The sequence below is a fragment of the Lycium ferocissimum genome, chromosome 9 (genome assembly GCF_029784015.1).
Source record: "Lycium ferocissimum isolate CSIRO_LF1 chromosome 9, AGI_CSIRO_Lferr_CH_V1, whole genome shotgun sequence".
NCBI lineage: Eukaryota > Viridiplantae > Streptophyta > Magnoliopsida > Solanales > Solanaceae > Lycium > Lycium ferocissimum.
Genome location: NC_081350.1, coordinates 37192314 through 37208659, shown reverse-complemented (window position 1 = coordinate 37208659; position 16346 = coordinate 37192314). Strand labels below are relative to the sequence as shown.

At 33.9% G+C, this 16346-nt stretch overlaps 1 protein-coding gene across 1 annotated transcript; it reads right to left on the bottom strand.

Annotated features, from left to right (window-relative positions):
- Window positions 1–10095: 10095 nt before the first annotated feature.
- LOC132069470 (uncharacterized) lies at window positions 10096–15348 on the bottom strand. The gene is made up of 8 exons (XM_059462813.1): window positions 15079–15348; window positions 14533–14554; window positions 12519–12575; window positions 12180–12261; window positions 11233–11328; window positions 11021–11145; window positions 10915–10933; window positions 10096–10671 (listed from the first exon to the last, which is right to left on the bottom strand). Exons 1-8 carry the CDS (start codon window positions 15179–15181, stop codon window positions 10393–10395), a joined length of 783 nt encoding a protein of 260 aa, XP_059318796.1. The 5' UTR covers window positions 15182–15348; the 3' UTR covers window positions 10096–10392.
- Window positions 15349–16346: the final 998 nt, after the last annotated feature.

Here is a 16346-nt window from a genome sequence, read left to right as displayed (position 1 = left end):
TTTTTCCCGGATTTTGTGAAAATCTATTTTTTCTTTCTTTGATAAAAAAGTCATCCTAAGAATGTTTCATTCAAACAAAGATGGGAAAAAAAGATAAAAGAAGGAAAATGGAAATAAAAAAACAGCCGCCCACGCTTTATTTTAGGCTGTCCTTTGGAAATATAATCCAAAAGGGAAACCATTACAACTAACAGAATGTTGCTAAATTATATCGAGAGAGGTCACTGTAACGACTAATCTTTCGTTCCTGAAAATAATAATCAAGACAAGAAAAATAGCGACGAATAATATTTGATTTCGGGACATTTGTGGGTTACAATCTTTGTCTTAAATAAAATGTAATCATCGCATTCTTACTCCTCGACTTTTGTCAAGGGCTTTGCTTGTTCTTGAATAAGACATCAATGTTGTTGATATTTATTACGAATGCGGGCTTTAATCACAAAACTTTAATTAAATCAAACAAAGAAACACTTTTTTACATGCGGAAGACTTGCGGGCGAAGCTTCTGTTCATTCATTTTTCTTCCTTTGATTTGTGAAGACCCCTATTTATAATGTCAATAAGAGGTTGTGGTTTGTAGTGCTTTGGTTGAAAGTGTCATTTGAACACGATTATGATTGTTTTCTTATTTGACACGCCGCGTCACTTATGCACGTGGCATGATTTTATTGGTCCTTGACTTGACTTATTACGTCATTTGAAGCACGTAATAGAGTGGGCTGAAATTTCCGGAGTCCGACAAATAGACTAGCAATTGAATTGGTAAGAAATCCATACATGTTGGATTTAAGCAAATCCGATTATGTTAGCCCATAATATTTGTTGAACTACACTTAGAATTTAGAATATGATCCAAATTAATTTGTGGATTTAAGTTCGACTAAATTTCGACAAATTAAGGCTTGTTGAGGTGCATGACTTGTTGAACCTTTAAAGACGAGACCTGAAGCATTCGTAGAAAACTTTTTTTTTTTTTTTACTCCATGTAGCGATTTCTTTTTTAACAAATATTTGAGACTTAGCAAAATAGGATTCTTTGTTAACACGCAATTTGATCGTCGAGTTTTTTGTATATACGGTCCAGAGTTTCGATCATTTAACTCGTATTGCCTTCGAGGCGTTTCCGCTGACGGGAAATATCGTTATGCCATTTGACTCAAGTTCTTTATCAAAGAATGTTATCAAGACTTAAGTATCATAATTTTGTTTTTGGGTCATAAACTTAAAGGCAAAATGTATTAAGATAAATCCCTGAAGCCCTTTTTTTTTTTTTTTTTTTTTTTTTTTTTACTTTTGCTAGTTTAGCTAGCTCAAGTTATGATTTCTTTTTCAACAACAACAACAACAAATTTTCATAACATATTATGATTCCTTTTTAGACATTGTCATTTTTTTTTAGCCTCAATACGTCCATATTTTTCATAATATTTCCATACTTTCCAAACTTTCCATATTTGCATGGTATTTTTGTTATTTTCTTAGAGAACATATGAAATTTCCATAAGTTCAAACTTTCCCATGTATAAACTTAACTTTCCATAATTTGGTTCCATGAAATTTCTTTGTGTTTGACATCTATAAATATCCTGCCTTAAATGTGGTCAGACTGTTTGTAGCATCGTCGAGTTGGTTCGAACAGTCATTTATCAGGGTAATTTTCCTTGATATGAATTTTCGTCACTTTCTTCGTTCTAATGTACATGGTAGAAAATCCATATCTCGATGTGGACGCAAATCATGATCCGATGTTTCGGAAACTCGGACTCGTAGAGCTACGTCATGCGTGGAAACCAAGACCAAATTGCTATATATTTACTCGTATATTGATCGAGAATCGGACCTTCAGTTGCGTTCCACGGTTCATTAGCTTTGTGCGTCACGACGAAAAAAATCTTATATCTTGACTTAGGAACATCGCATCACGAACGGTTTGTGGCGTCGGAAAGAAGACTCGTAGAGCTACGTCATATACGAAAACCACAATCAAATGCTTCTATATTAGTTCGAGTATATTTTTTTTAATCAGCCACGAATCCGATTTTGCTTTCTTGGCTTTGGACAATGCTACGAAACTTACTTGTCCCTTTTTTTATTTCTTTGCAGGTCTTTAGGCGCATTTACGGCTTTAACTTTGAACAAAGATGATTCACTTTCGTGACCGCGATACGCTCGCATCCTCATCTAAAGATAGTGAGCCACGAACGAAATTCGAACGCCAAAGTCCTTGCTTGGAGGTTCGGCCTCCGGTGATCGGTGCCTTCTCGCTCGAGGAGAGCTTTCTTTTGAAATCTTCTGTCGAATGGTAGACGAGAAAAGATAAAAATAAAAAAATTGACTTAAATAAGATAAGATTTTCAGCAATTGAAGTGTTAAAGCCGGGTGACGTTGCTACTTGAGTTCTTGACAACGGAGTAATGCACATGCGAAGACGACGAAGCATAAGTTAAAAGATTGATATTCGAATTGAAAAAGCTTGTGATATTGGACTACCAAAGATTGTCGTACTAAGTCCATATCCATCTTATATCAAGGCAGTGCCAATGGCATACAAATAAAGCCGAGAGAACGAAACGCGTGGCGTCGATTCGTTTAGAGTCGAAGCTTCGTGCGAAGGACCATAGTTATCTTTCTTTTGTACAAAAGTGCTATATTTAAACAACAATGGTCGTTCGTAAGAACATGATAGAAAGAGGTTGGAGTAAATTTCATCTTTAGAGAGTGAGCAACCGTATTCCATGGAGACACATCGACCGTATTCCAATTATGAATTCCATCATTGACATATCTCACATCGACCGTATATAGTACATAGGTTCTTGTGGAGATGAAATCATAAGATGCTTGTCTAAAAAATTTAGATATGAAGGGGACGTTTCGTGGAAGAAATCATTCCGGATTAGCTATAGAACTTTAGGTCCGAGCGTGTTTTTTTTTTTTTTTTTTTTTTTTTTCCAAATTATGCCTTGCTCGATCCTTTGAAGCTCGAACTACAACTATGTGGAATATGAGACATAATGCACGTTAGATTCGACTTGACAAGTTTTTGTAGTGACGTCACCATTTGAAGAAATAACGCACACTTGATTAAGGCACTTAAGACAAGTTGATCACATCCTCGCTTCAATTGCTTTCACCATAAATCCTTTGTATAGGATGATGTACATATAGTTTCATCCCATTTTTTTTTTTTGAATCATTGATGTACCAAAATCCAATTTTCATATCTTGTACACTTTTTTGTTTCTTTTCTTTTGCAATGTTTGTCTTTGTATTTGAAAGAATTAATGTGATGCCCCAACATTAATTTTGGTCACCATATGTCATGCCGCCTTTTTTATTAAACTTATGCGGCCGAATGAATAATACTCTAAGCCAAACACAAGATATCAAGTCATTTCATAGTTTCGAGAAAAAAGAAGAGTTTTTTTTTTTTTTTTTTGGTCCTAACTTTTTCCTAAAGCCCTTTCGAGGTTTTCAACTCAGAGGACTTTTTTTGTTTGTCCTAAATTTTGCCTAGGCCGCCTCTTTCGAGGTTTTCAACCTAGCGGACTTTTTTTTCAGGGGCCGTACCAAAAACTCAGCGGGCCGGGAGTAAAGTATTTTTTTGTAACTTCAAGAATATGCTTGATTTCAAAGAGCTTAGTAACTTGAGAATTTGGCTCAAATTTGAGGAGCTTTTCAACTTGAAGATTTGGCTCAAATTTGAAAATTTAAACTTGAAGATTCGGCTAAAATTTGGAAGAGCTTTGCAACTTGAAGATTTGGATCGTATTCAAGATCTTCGTAACTTGAAGACTGTCTCCAAAACTTGAAGATTTGGCTCATATTTGAACAACTCGGACTTGAACATTTAGCTAGAATTTGAAGAGCTTTGAAACTCAAGACTTTGCCAATTTGAGGAGCATCAAAACTTGTAGATTTAGCTTCCGGAGGAGCTTCTTGATATGAGTTTAGCTTTTTAAAGAGCTTCACAACTATAGATCTAGCTCGAACTTAAGGAATTTCTTGATCTTTAGCTTTGATTCGATCGAGGATTTATAATTGAACATGACATCATTTAGACTGTATCAAGAGCATTTCGATTATTAAACAAGTTCTGTTGGCTCACGTATTACTTGTATTTGTGATTTCAACATGTGAATTTAATATAAAGATATAAGTTTCTATTTCATCTTGAAAACTTCTTTTATGTTTCTATATCTTCATCTTCGCAGGCTCACGTACATGCAACAATCATCTCTACTTGTATCAATGCTTAATTCTATATCATGCGCACGCTGAATCTTCAAAATGTTTTGGGCCTTATTCCTTAAGATGTAACGAAGACCCCAATGCATACCTTGGATGCACATTTCGATCCCATTTCACTAAGGCGATCTTTGCGATTAAGGCTCAAGCTCCTCCAGCGATGTGAAGTCAACATACCCTTCATAATTTGTAAATCTATCATGCTCACAACGCGCACTCGTGTTAGTGGTTAAGAAATTCTTGCTCTCTAGTTGCTCCCACCTATCAATAGGTTCGAGGTCTAGTACCAATCGAAGGCATCTAATCGAACAAATTGCTTTTTCATTTGTTCCGCATTACACAGTTTCATAAAGTGTGCTATGTGTTGTTTCGATTACAAATAATTCTTTTAGAGGTTGATAGCCAAGCATGATATCAATCCTTCGCGTATAAGGCTTGGCATATGTAAGAGAAGATTTGGGTGCGAGCTCAAATTTATCCTTGATAGCCTCGATGATGAAGTCCTTCAAAAATGGAAATCGGACCTTCGGCGGGGTCTTGGACCTTCGATCGTTGTTGCTTGTTTTGAAGATTCTTTTCCTTGTGTTTCGTGAAGCTTCACAGCTGGGTAGATTTCTTCGCCCATGCTCTCCAATTTATTTGTTAATCGGTGATTTTAGCATCTTGATCTTTAACATACTTCGATAGGCTTAACCTTTTCGTCAAATTTTCAAGTTGTTCTTCTAGGTTGAATTAGTCATCATTGCATGCACCACCATCGTAGGTGATGGATGGATTTTCGTTAACATATGATGCGAACATGTTATGCGGAGTAGATCCCAGGTGCTTAAGACATCATCATCGACTTACATGCGGAAGGATTTCATGGACTTAGATAAACTAAGTTGGGCAAGAACCCTCTCTACCATTTTGGCGACATCCTCGCCTTTTTCTATGGTGTTTGCGGAGATCTCATGCCTTTTGAAGAAGAACCAAAGACGAAAATAGATTCGGTGCTTGCGAAGCCTGTTCTCCTAGCAATTTGGCTTGGCCGACGGTCCGACGCTCCCTTAGTAACATCTAGGATGTTTTCCACAAAGAATCGAGAATTTGGATCCGATAATTTTTGTGGATGCGGATTTTTGACCTTGGAAGCCATCTTAGTGTTTTCGAACTTCAACATTGGAGAAGAGATGAGAGGTAAAGATTGTCCACAGCGTGCCAAATTTGTAACGACTAATCTTTCGTTCTCGAAAATAATAATCAAGACAAGAAAATAATGACAAAGAATAATATTTGATTTCAAGAATTTGTGGGTTACAATCTTTATGAAATCTTAAATAAAAAGATGTAATCCTCTCGATTCTTCTCCTCGATACGGCCGTCAATCAAGGGCTTTGCTTGTTCTTGAATAGACATGATCACTTGTCGTTGATATTTCACTACGAATGCCTCGAGCTTTAATCACAAACTTATGGAAACTCCCCACTGAGCTCTCTTTTCTTAGTATGCGGAAGACTTGCGGCCGAGAGCTACATCTATTTTTCTTCCTTTGTGAAGACCCATTTATAACTGCGGGGAGAGCTCTTTGTATATGATTGGTTGAACCGTGTCATTTGAACAACTTTGGCGACATTTGATTGGGTTTTTCTATTGACTTGACACGTGCGTCACTTATGCACGTGGCATGATTTTATTGTCCTTGACTTGACTTGGCGCGCCACGTCATTTGACATGTGGCATGGACCTTGGGCTAATAGAAGAGCGGGCTCAATGGTGAAGTCCGACAAGATAGACCAACCCAATTGAATTGAAGTTTCAATTAAATCCATACATGTTGGATTTAAGCAATAAATCCGATTATGTTAGCCCATAATATTTGTTCGGACTAATACACTTAGAATTTAGAATATGATCCAAATTAATTTGTGGATTTAAGTTCGACTAAATTTCAGTGTCTACAGTCACTTCTTTGTAGCTTCACGAAGCTAAATTTATACTTCTTATTTTGTCTTTTGTTATTATCATAAATCTTTTATTTCTTTTCAAGATATTGCTTACATCAATGGTTATGAAATGCTAATTAGTCAAACATAGAAAGTCACAGGAAGCCGTCTATAGCCGTCTTTTGATTTTATACATTATAATGATGTCAATAAATTGGATAGTGTAGTGCTTTTTTAAGTGTATGAAAACGATTATATTGTTTAAATGCTTCTTAGAGTAATTGATTTGGAGTAAGAGTTGAAATTTCCGGACCCTAAAAAAAGAAGGTAAGAGTTGGAATATGTAACTATAAGGGAAATGATTATAATTAAAAGAAATTATTTTTTCCCTTTTAATAAAAAACGTGTATCTTAGAAAATATTTTCTGCTAATTAACTAGCCATTACAAAATAGGATCCTTCTCTTTTGTATATGGTAGAGTTATTAACTATATTAGTCATATACAAACAAACGTGGCGAAACAAAGCGTCGAAGGACCATAGTTACATTATTCGTACAACTATATTTAAACAAAACCGTAAAACATGATAAATTTTAAATTTTTACTTCAAACCCTCCAATTATGAACCTTTCATTGACATATAGATATAGTACAAGGTTCTTGAGAAAGAAAGAAAAATTAAATGAAGAAAACAGCCGCCCACGATTCACTTTAGGCTGTTCTTTTTTTTAAAAAAAAAATTATAATCCAAAAGAGATAATCATTGCAACTAACACAATGATCATTTTGCTAAACTATATCCACAATATGGGTAACTTCTTTGTAGCTTCATGCCGCTAATTTTCATTTTATTTTTTTTGGTCTTTTATTCTTTGTAATTTGTATAATTAAACTCATATTTTTTTCATTGGTTTATAGATGCAAAGCCAAAACATATATAAAGCCGCTTTTGAAAACTTTGTTTATAAGCCAAAATCCATGTTTCTAATTTAACCACGACTTTTGAATTTTATTTTTGTTATTTTGACTTGAAAACAAGTGCTTAAAAGTATTTTTTTTTAATTTTTTTACTCAAACACTATAAAAGTGCTTAGAAGTTATTTTGATTTTCACCTAAAATAAGTAAATCCAAACAGGCTCAAAGTCACATGCAGCTGTCTAGTATTATAGTGTCATTTGTTTTTTAACTCCTTTTCCATTTCATGTGATGGGGGGATTTTTTTTTTTTTAATTCATCAATTTTGTCTCTTGTTCATATGTATAATTGAACAATCATTATTGAGTTATCGATTATTAAACAAGTTCTGTGCCTATTACGTATTTGTGATAACATGTGAATTTAATATAAAGATATAAGTTTCTAATAAATGTTTTGTTTCTATGCATGTAGATATAGCTTCTAATCCACGCTGAATTATGTCTTCACCGCGAGTATTTCTTTTGAATTTTTTTTTTGTTTTTGTTGGTACTTTGCTGCTGTGTGCAAATAATATTTCTCGGAATGTTAGTAATAGTACCAAATCGGGTAGTATTCTAATGAGTTTTTTTATTATTACACATTCATAATAATGTACAAATGTAGTTAGACCAAGTGATAATTATGACATGAAAAGTAAAATAGTTATAAAGAAAAATGACTCGGGGCCCAAACATGAGGGAAGTCATTTTCCTTCTTTAGGTTTGGGCCGTGACTAGGTCGGGCATATTTTCCTTCTTTAGTTTGGGCCGGTTTTGGTTGGGCATATTTTTATGATGGGTCAATTTGGGCACAACCCAAGCTAGCCTATCTAAGAGTTGGGCTGATTAAGTTGACCCATTTAAAAAAATTGGTAAGAAACATATTTAAGAATATATTTTTGTGCAATGTATTAGATACTAGTTTCATCAGGCCCGGGCTTAAACTCAAACTATAAAAATAGTATTTTAAATTTAAAAAATATAATTTGTATGATATTTTTTTTAATTTCATAATTAATATAATTTAGTGACACGTTAAACATGTCTTGTTGATAAGTCTTCATAATTATTAAAATTTGTAATCACATAATTGGATAAGTTTAAGTAAAAATTTATTTATGAGGAAGGAAGTTTAGTTGGAGAATTAGAAAATATGAAAGGGACTACAAGTGATTCGCTATTCTGTAAAATAACATAATTTAAAATATGTTAATAATTACAACTTGATGAAGATTACAATCCGAAAATTATTGGCATTTTTATGAATTTGTAAGCATGTAATTTCTTAGTTATTGAAAGTAATAAATTAAATCTGTGTTTATTAAGTCCTAATTTCACTTATAATTTCATGTAGCAAGAGTTTTTGACAAAACTCATTTTTTTTAATCTTCTAGGATCAGCTAGTACAATAAAATTCTCAATGACTTCAAGTTTATAGTAGAATATTTATAAAATCGGTTAGAGTCTTTACATAAATTAATCCAATAATAATTGAAGTACATAAATAATGTATTCCCTCTGATCCATTTTACTTGTCATGTTTCTATTTTGCACGCCCCTTAAAAAAATACTCACTCCATCCCGTTTTAATTGTCGTTTTTGCTCTTTTCACGTTCATTAATAAACATAATAAGTAGAAGTATTATTTACTAAGTTACCCCTGTTTATTAAATTTTTTTTAGACTTGAGAAATATTAAAAAGAATTATAAGGGTATGGTTGAAAAAATTGCAAATTTTAATCTTGATTATCTAAATTAATAATTATTTCAGGATAAATATTTTTAGCTAAAGTCATTGTTAATTTAGGACGGATGGAATATTGATTAAAATGATAATTTGACTAAATTACCTTATATATTTTTGCTCTCAATTAATATTTATCTTTCTTTCACCACATTAATCTATCTCCGTATTTTAGATCAATTATTCTTAATAACCATAACAATTAAAGTAGACTAAAAAGGGAAAATAATTTTTAACATCATACCTGAAACTTAATTTAGAACAAATCTTTATAAACATACGTATGAGCTCATTAAAGAAGCAAAGCCCAAAATGTATAACCCAAATAATGCAAAAGCTAACTCAATAAGGGAGCCCAGCTGGGTCTGATTTAAAAAAAAAAAAAAAAAAAAAGATGAGGACAAAATGGAAGAGCAAGAAAAGTCAACACCAACAACACGTGTAGGGATGTATCTGGTCCAAATCATCAAAGAATGAAATTACTATTTTGACCCTGTGAGGACTACAAAAAATTTGTATCCTCACTTATGTATAGTAATAATAATCATAATAGAATAGGGGCAATCCGCAGGAATGCCCTTATTTTGGGGTGGTCTTTAATTTTCGTCCGTCAAATTAGTAATCTTTAATTTTTGCCCTTCGCCTAATACTACAGTGTTTGGGATCGAACCCCGCCGCAAAAAAAAAAAAAAATCGCAAGCGTAGTTTTATAGAAACTTGGCTTATTCTAAGAAAGTTAGGCCTTAAGGTAGAATTTTGCCTTTGAAATTCTGCCTTCAAGCAAAACTCTGCCTTGCAAATCCAAGTTCTACCTGGCAATTTTTTTAAAAAATTTTGATTAAGCGGGGGTTCAAACCTGGAACCTAGAAGTTGTAGGCTAAGGGCAAAAATTAAAGACAAACAATTTGAGGGACAAAAAATAAAAAAACCAGTGCATTTGAAGGGCACTCCACACAAAAAAAGGATAGAAAAGAAAAAGTTCCTTGTAATTAAACAACTTATAAGAAAACAAACAAAGCAATTAAAACATTTTTAGAATTGGGCGGGTTGAGTTATGACCCATTACTTAGCCTATCTTGACCCAACCCAAGTAAACTTTGAAAGAGTTGGGCATCGACTCATTTATTGTTTCAACTCATCTTAACCCGCCCAACTTCAGCCAAAACAATCCATTTGCATTTATGAATCCATGATTCAAGTGTAGCTAGTAACAACATTCTAAAGGAAAATTTCAGTTCGGTTAGCACATTACATATTGTCACAACGATTGTAATATCCAAATACCAAAAAAATAACTCAGCTCTAGGATACACAAGAATGTTATGTTAATCACAAAAGCCTACTACATATATTTTCATGAGGCAGAGAAATCTACATAGACAAACTCAGGACAAGCAAAAATATGGTTGCTACTCAATTTCTGGTCTATATAATTGCATGCTCCATCCGATCGTAGAGACAATTCATTTCGCGCTTCATTAATGTGAAACGACATAATAATTCTTCAAAATAATCACCTCCAGTATCCAGGTGGTTGTTGTGGTGGCGGATAAGCTCCAGGAGGAGGATAAGCTGAGGCTGAGGGTGGTGGGAAGCCAGGAGCTGGTGCTGGATAACCTTGATGAGGAGGAGGCTGTGGTTGACCGTAAGGTGGGGCCCCGTAGGCCGGAGGATATCCAACAGTGGGCCCGTAAGGCTGATCAAGCCGCGACATCTGCTGCATGGGTGGTATTGTCATTGGTGAGGGACCAAACATGCCATCTCTTTTGTCCAATTCAATCTTGTGTTGTGTCTGCAATCTCAACCAGAGTAGTATTAAATGATAAACTATAACAACTATGCCTTACTCTCAAGCAAGCTAACTGAATCTTCATTGACCATGTTACTTCATTTGAAACTATAACTTGAAAAAAGGCTATTATAGAGGTAAAATATAACATAAAAAATCAGTTATGAAAAAAAATTGACTTTTATAGTGAAATGTTGTTATATAAGGTGGCAGTTATAGAGAGGTCTGTCTGTATCTCTTGCTTACCTGCATACAAGCACAAACCCTGCAATCAAATGTGCAGCAAATTTAGTACAACAATGTTGAATTGTTTGCCGAGATAAATTATGCTGATGAATGTACAGAAGCTTACGTGTAGTAGACCGTGTCTGACATGCATGTTAAAATATGAGCAGCATCCTCAATTTCATCGTCTCCAGTAACTAGGGCCAAAATTCTACACAGGCAAGCAAGATACCCGAGGACTAACATGAAGCCCTAGTAGGAAGAAGTGTTCGGTCAAATTGCGTATACAATGTATTACAAACTAATACTAAATGAGGGAGACATGGAGGGAGAACCTACAATAATGCAATTATCACATTTTGTTGTTCTTATGTTGAGTTCATCTTGCAGCAGGAAGCGAGTTGAGCCCACTGAATTTCCAAAGCAACAACAAACCTGGTCGGTAAAATCAATATATCAGCATTAATTCGGCAGAATATTGCTTATGTATATTGTTATACAAATAAGCTACCAATGACTTAGGGCAAATCAAGGATATAAAACCTTATGGATAGGAAATGTGGGAAATGCACCACAAAACAAACGTTAACTAGCTAAATCCTAAGGAAACTAAAGCCCAAAATGGAATGATGCGAAAGTTCGAGGCACTTATGTCTTAGGTCATAGCTGTGAGCCCTGCACCACGCAAACTAACTCTAGTATTTAACTGGAGAAAGAGAGAGGAGCGGGCCCATCATCCCCGACTTTCGAAGGCTGCAGTTGGCTCTAGATGGAGTTCTCGGTCATAAAATTGAAAAAGCATACAACAACCACACGGTGTTTGCTAGTTCCAAAAGTGTGGATAGGATAAGCTTGACATTGAATTGACTGCCTTTTCATTAAAATGTAACTGAGCAAAAAATTTATGGCCACTGATGAGTAAATGCTTGAAACAGGAGCAGAACATAATCAGATAGAATAGTGGCATTATTTTTCATAATTCCATGATCAGCAGTGCAGATAAGACATTGTTTAGCCCAAAAACAATCTTTTGTGAATTTGGAAACGCGAAAGAATAAGTTCTGTAGCCCTTCCATTTTTACCAAATTTGAAGGTATTAGAAGAGGATAAATACTCCAATATTTTGGACGAGTCAATCATGCATGATTTCTTCCCATTTCATAGAGAATCAAAACTTTCTTGCTTTTGATGTTTATCTTATTCTATGACATTCCCTTGGAGAATTAATCATAAATATGCAGCATTTAATTCCTGATTTAAATAAATGAACCAACAATTTTGCTGACCTCAGTTGCTAGGCAAAATTCAGGGCATTTACTTTCTCCACACCTACCACTGCAAGGCATATAACCAGCACAGCACTTATACCTGTCGCAGACAAGGAAATTTGTTCATAAGAAAGGCAGTAACATGATCTTGAAGAAAGAAACAATACTAAAAAAAAAAAAAAAAGGAATTAGCTACGGACCAATTCTGTTGCTAAACAGCAAAATCCGTTCTAATCCTATTTAGTGGCAGATTATCACAAAATTTTGTTTGAATTATGAGCAAATTAGAAATGGATTAGCGACGAAATTCTTAGCTAATTCCATTTTTTTTTTTTTTGTAGCGAGAAAGTGTCTTACCTTGTCATATCACCATATAGAGCTCGTTTCCTTAGCACATAGGATGAACATGGTCCACTGCAGTAGATGAGATCACAGAGGAAGTTACATAACTACTAAAATTACTTGCATAATACTTATCAAATATAGATCAGTAGAATAGTTGGGCAACGCCAGGAAACTGACAACAAGAATCAACTCAGAGAATTTTGTCGACAAAAACATCAGCACCTAAATACAATAGGGCCTTTTTCATTCTTGGTCTGTCAGCCGAAATTAATTACGGGCGCTAGCCAAAATATACAAAACCTATACACTGATTATGTATATTATATGTATATTTTGTGTATTAAATAAGCATATTATATATATATTTTGTGTGTCAAATATGCACATAATATGTTTATTTATACTTGATATACAAAACCAAATACTTGCTGGCTGTTACTCTTTTGAGCGGTCCAAAATGTACTTATCCCAATACAGTAAGACATGAACGCTTGGGAAATTCTTTAGATTGGATCAGAAAACCTCATGAATCGACCTTTCTTTTATTAGGTCTTCGCTATTAGAGGTATCTCACCGTTAGATGAAATGTCTCAGTAAGACAACAGACGCACCTGCAAAAAGGGATAGAATCATAGAACCATAACTTCATCTCATAAAAATAGACTGCTGCTTTTTTGGTCCCTTTGTTATAAGTGAATGCTGCTATTCATCCTTGTCTTATCCCATGTAAGACCAGCACATAGAAACTTCAATTTATGCCAGCTCTTTTAGTGTAAATTTTAGCTCGACGCTTGAATGTGGATGAAAAATCTTAACGACTCATGATGTGTGCCAAGTGTATGTGGTATAAGAAGGATAATATGGTACTTGGGATGCTTAATATATTTTCACCAAAAGTCCACTCAGAGCCTATGTTTAAGGGTCAGGGGTCTACATTTCTGTTTGTTGTTCACAGAATCACAGGTCTGCAAGAATGGGACTTATAGAGCTCTACATGTGTGAAGGATTTATATGCTGAGTCTAATATGATCTCTAATAAGAGATGAAGTGAATTACCACTTAAGGGACGAAACCAAAAGAAGATTTCTCTAAAATAAAATATAAGCAAAAGCATAATCCCAATGCAGGACATAATAAGCAGCCAAAGATTATAGTTCTTCAGTATCTGCTATGATACTAAGTCTCAACCAGAGATCGTGTTCTTCAATATTTTCTATGACACAAACTTCACTTTCGCATTCATATCACAAAGCTATACCTCTCAAACTAAAAACAAAAGTAGCTCAAAAGTCACAAGAAAAATCTGCAGTTTGCTGTAAGCCAAGGTCTCTGCCTACCTTCAGATTACAGGTTAAGTATTTTAACACGCGCATATATACACGCACACAATTTCTGTATCCACTTGACTTTAGATCCTATATTGTCAATTCCAATCTTATATATGTCATTCAAAATGGTATATAACATTAGAGAAGGACTATCTAGGACCTTTAGCATGGATATAACATATCTCCCGCAGAAAATTTCTATTAACCAGTGTAAAATAGGATATAAAAAAAAACCAAGTGTCTTTAATATGACAATATATATTTTATCTTGGAAATCAATATCCGGTGTTTAGACAAGTTACATAATAAGCGATAAAGGTGTTTGATATGGTATGAAGATGTCGTTTTTGCTGATACATTTGAGTACTAAAGGTTGTCAACAATATTAAAATGTTGGTTGAAGTAAGTTGTAAGCCACGTTAAGTAAGAGTCTCATATTGCTAAATCAAGTTAGAAAAGTCGTTTTTTCGCCCTGTTGATGGAAAATATTTTATTTGGAGGAAATTTTTCCAACAAGTCAAGGTAACCAAACACTGAGGTTTCATCAAAGAATTCAATTTCTTAGGTAACTTTTCATAACTCAATTATGAACCCCTTGGAATGAACATTTAGACATATCAATCAAATTCATGAAACAAACACAAATGAAGAGCAAATCAATAGCATTGGAGGAAAATAAGAGAGGTAATACAACTCACCACCAAAGCGCGAAACACCAATCTGCAAGCAAAACATGAAAAACAATTAGAAAGGCAAACACATTACACCTTACACCTTACATTCTCATAGTAAAAAAGATACTTCCTTTATTTCAAAAAAGAATAATGAGTTGCTCAAACTCTTCAAAAATAGTAACAGATGCATGTCGGATCCTCTAAAAGTAGTGTACTTTTTTGAGGATCCAACATGGGTGCGACTACATTTTTACAGAGTTCGAACAACATTGTAATAAGGTCAAATCATCCAATTTTTTCAATACTAACATATTTTCTTCCAATATTAATGGGAGCTTTTTTTGTTTTTGGCTCATCGTCTAAAATCAATTACGGGTGCTAGCCAAAATATACAAAACCTATATAGTAATTATTTATATTATATGTATATTTAATATACATTATATGTATATTTGTATTTAATATACAAAACATATACATTTACCGGCTATTATATAATTATCCCTTATTAATGGTGTCATATAAACTGAAGATCTAGGTTATAGAGATTAAGAGAGTGAAAAAAATTACATTTTGGATCGGCTTTAATGGTGCTCATAAGATCAGTGCGCCATAAGTTTTGAAAAAATTTACGATTCTCCGCCTTAGCAATGAACGCTTGTTGTGACGCCATTTTAAAAACAAATCTTGAATTACTGATGAATAATGATGATGATTAAGAGAAACAATGAATTTATGAAACGCTTTTAATTACTTTTCGACCTTCGTCCATGAAGACGAAGTGTCTTGTGCCAAAGCCAAAATAAATTTAATTCTTGATTTGGGTGTTTTATACGGTGAAAGACGAAAGTAACGTAATTTTTATGAATCGTAGAATTTCTGAATGACACATTTCCTACCCTGTATGTTTTCTTGTCCATTTTTTTCGGTTGGAGATTGAATCTTGTACATACATAAATTGTATGGACTAAAATTTGTTTGGCGCTAAAAAACTTCAACCCATGACCAAATTACAATAAAAAAGTGTAATCCTCGTTCCTTGTATTATTTTCATTTTCAATCCAATTTGATTTCAAACCTTCGTGTTTCAAATCAATTAATTTAACTCAATATATCTGAAAACTACATCAAAAGTACTATAAGTTGCAACTTTTCTCATATCAATTTAGTGAATAATGTTGATCAAAGTTCATGCAGTTTGAATCTCGGGAAGTGAAACGTCTCCCATAAATTGGGACAGAGAGTTGTTATTTTTTTATTTTTTTTTGATATTTTGAACATCATACAATCTAAACTTCATTACATTCTAAACCCAACTTTGCTATTTGAATTGGCGAAATAACTACATTAGCTAGTTTAAAGAGAATCTATGATAATGGTGATAAAGGAACTGTTATGGTTCTATAATCCAAAGAAATTGCCCGGTTGTCATGGACTCCTGGCAGTCTCTTTAACTTTTAGCTCCCTTAACAACATGTTTAAAATATGACCTCAAGGAAGCTATGCTGCTTACTATAGTCCAAGAAGTTAGTTGGACAAAATATTTGTTGTCCATGATGCATAAGTTTTGCTTATGAAACATCAGTTTGAGATATTTCAATAAGTTACATACAGTAAAGATATTGTAACGTATTATTTGCTGCACATAACTTTTCGGTTTTATTGATTTACTTTTTTTAGAGGTACTGATTAATTAATAATGATCAAATCTATATCTATATATAATATAAAGCTAGGCATAGACAAGGTAATGTGACACTTTTCTTTGGCTAGGATTCTAATTTATCTTTTTTCTCATTTTTTTTTGGCTTTTTTTACTATTTTCATTTATGTGCCAT

Excerpts from the sequence above, each read along its gene's own strand:
- LOC132069470 (XM_059462813.1), bottom strand. The coding sequence starts at position 15,181 with ATGGCGTCACAACAAGCGTTCATTGCTAAGGCGGAGAATCGTAAATTT. Across the intron at positions 11,329-12,179 it reads AATTTTGCCTAGCAACTGAG|GTTTGTTGTTGCTTTGGAAA; the intron begins GTCAGCAAAATT and ends TTTACCGACCAG. Across the intron at positions 11,146-11,232 it reads AATGTGATAATTGCATTATT|GGCTTCATGTTAGTCCTCGG; the intron begins GTAGGTTCTCCC and ends TCTTCCTACTAG.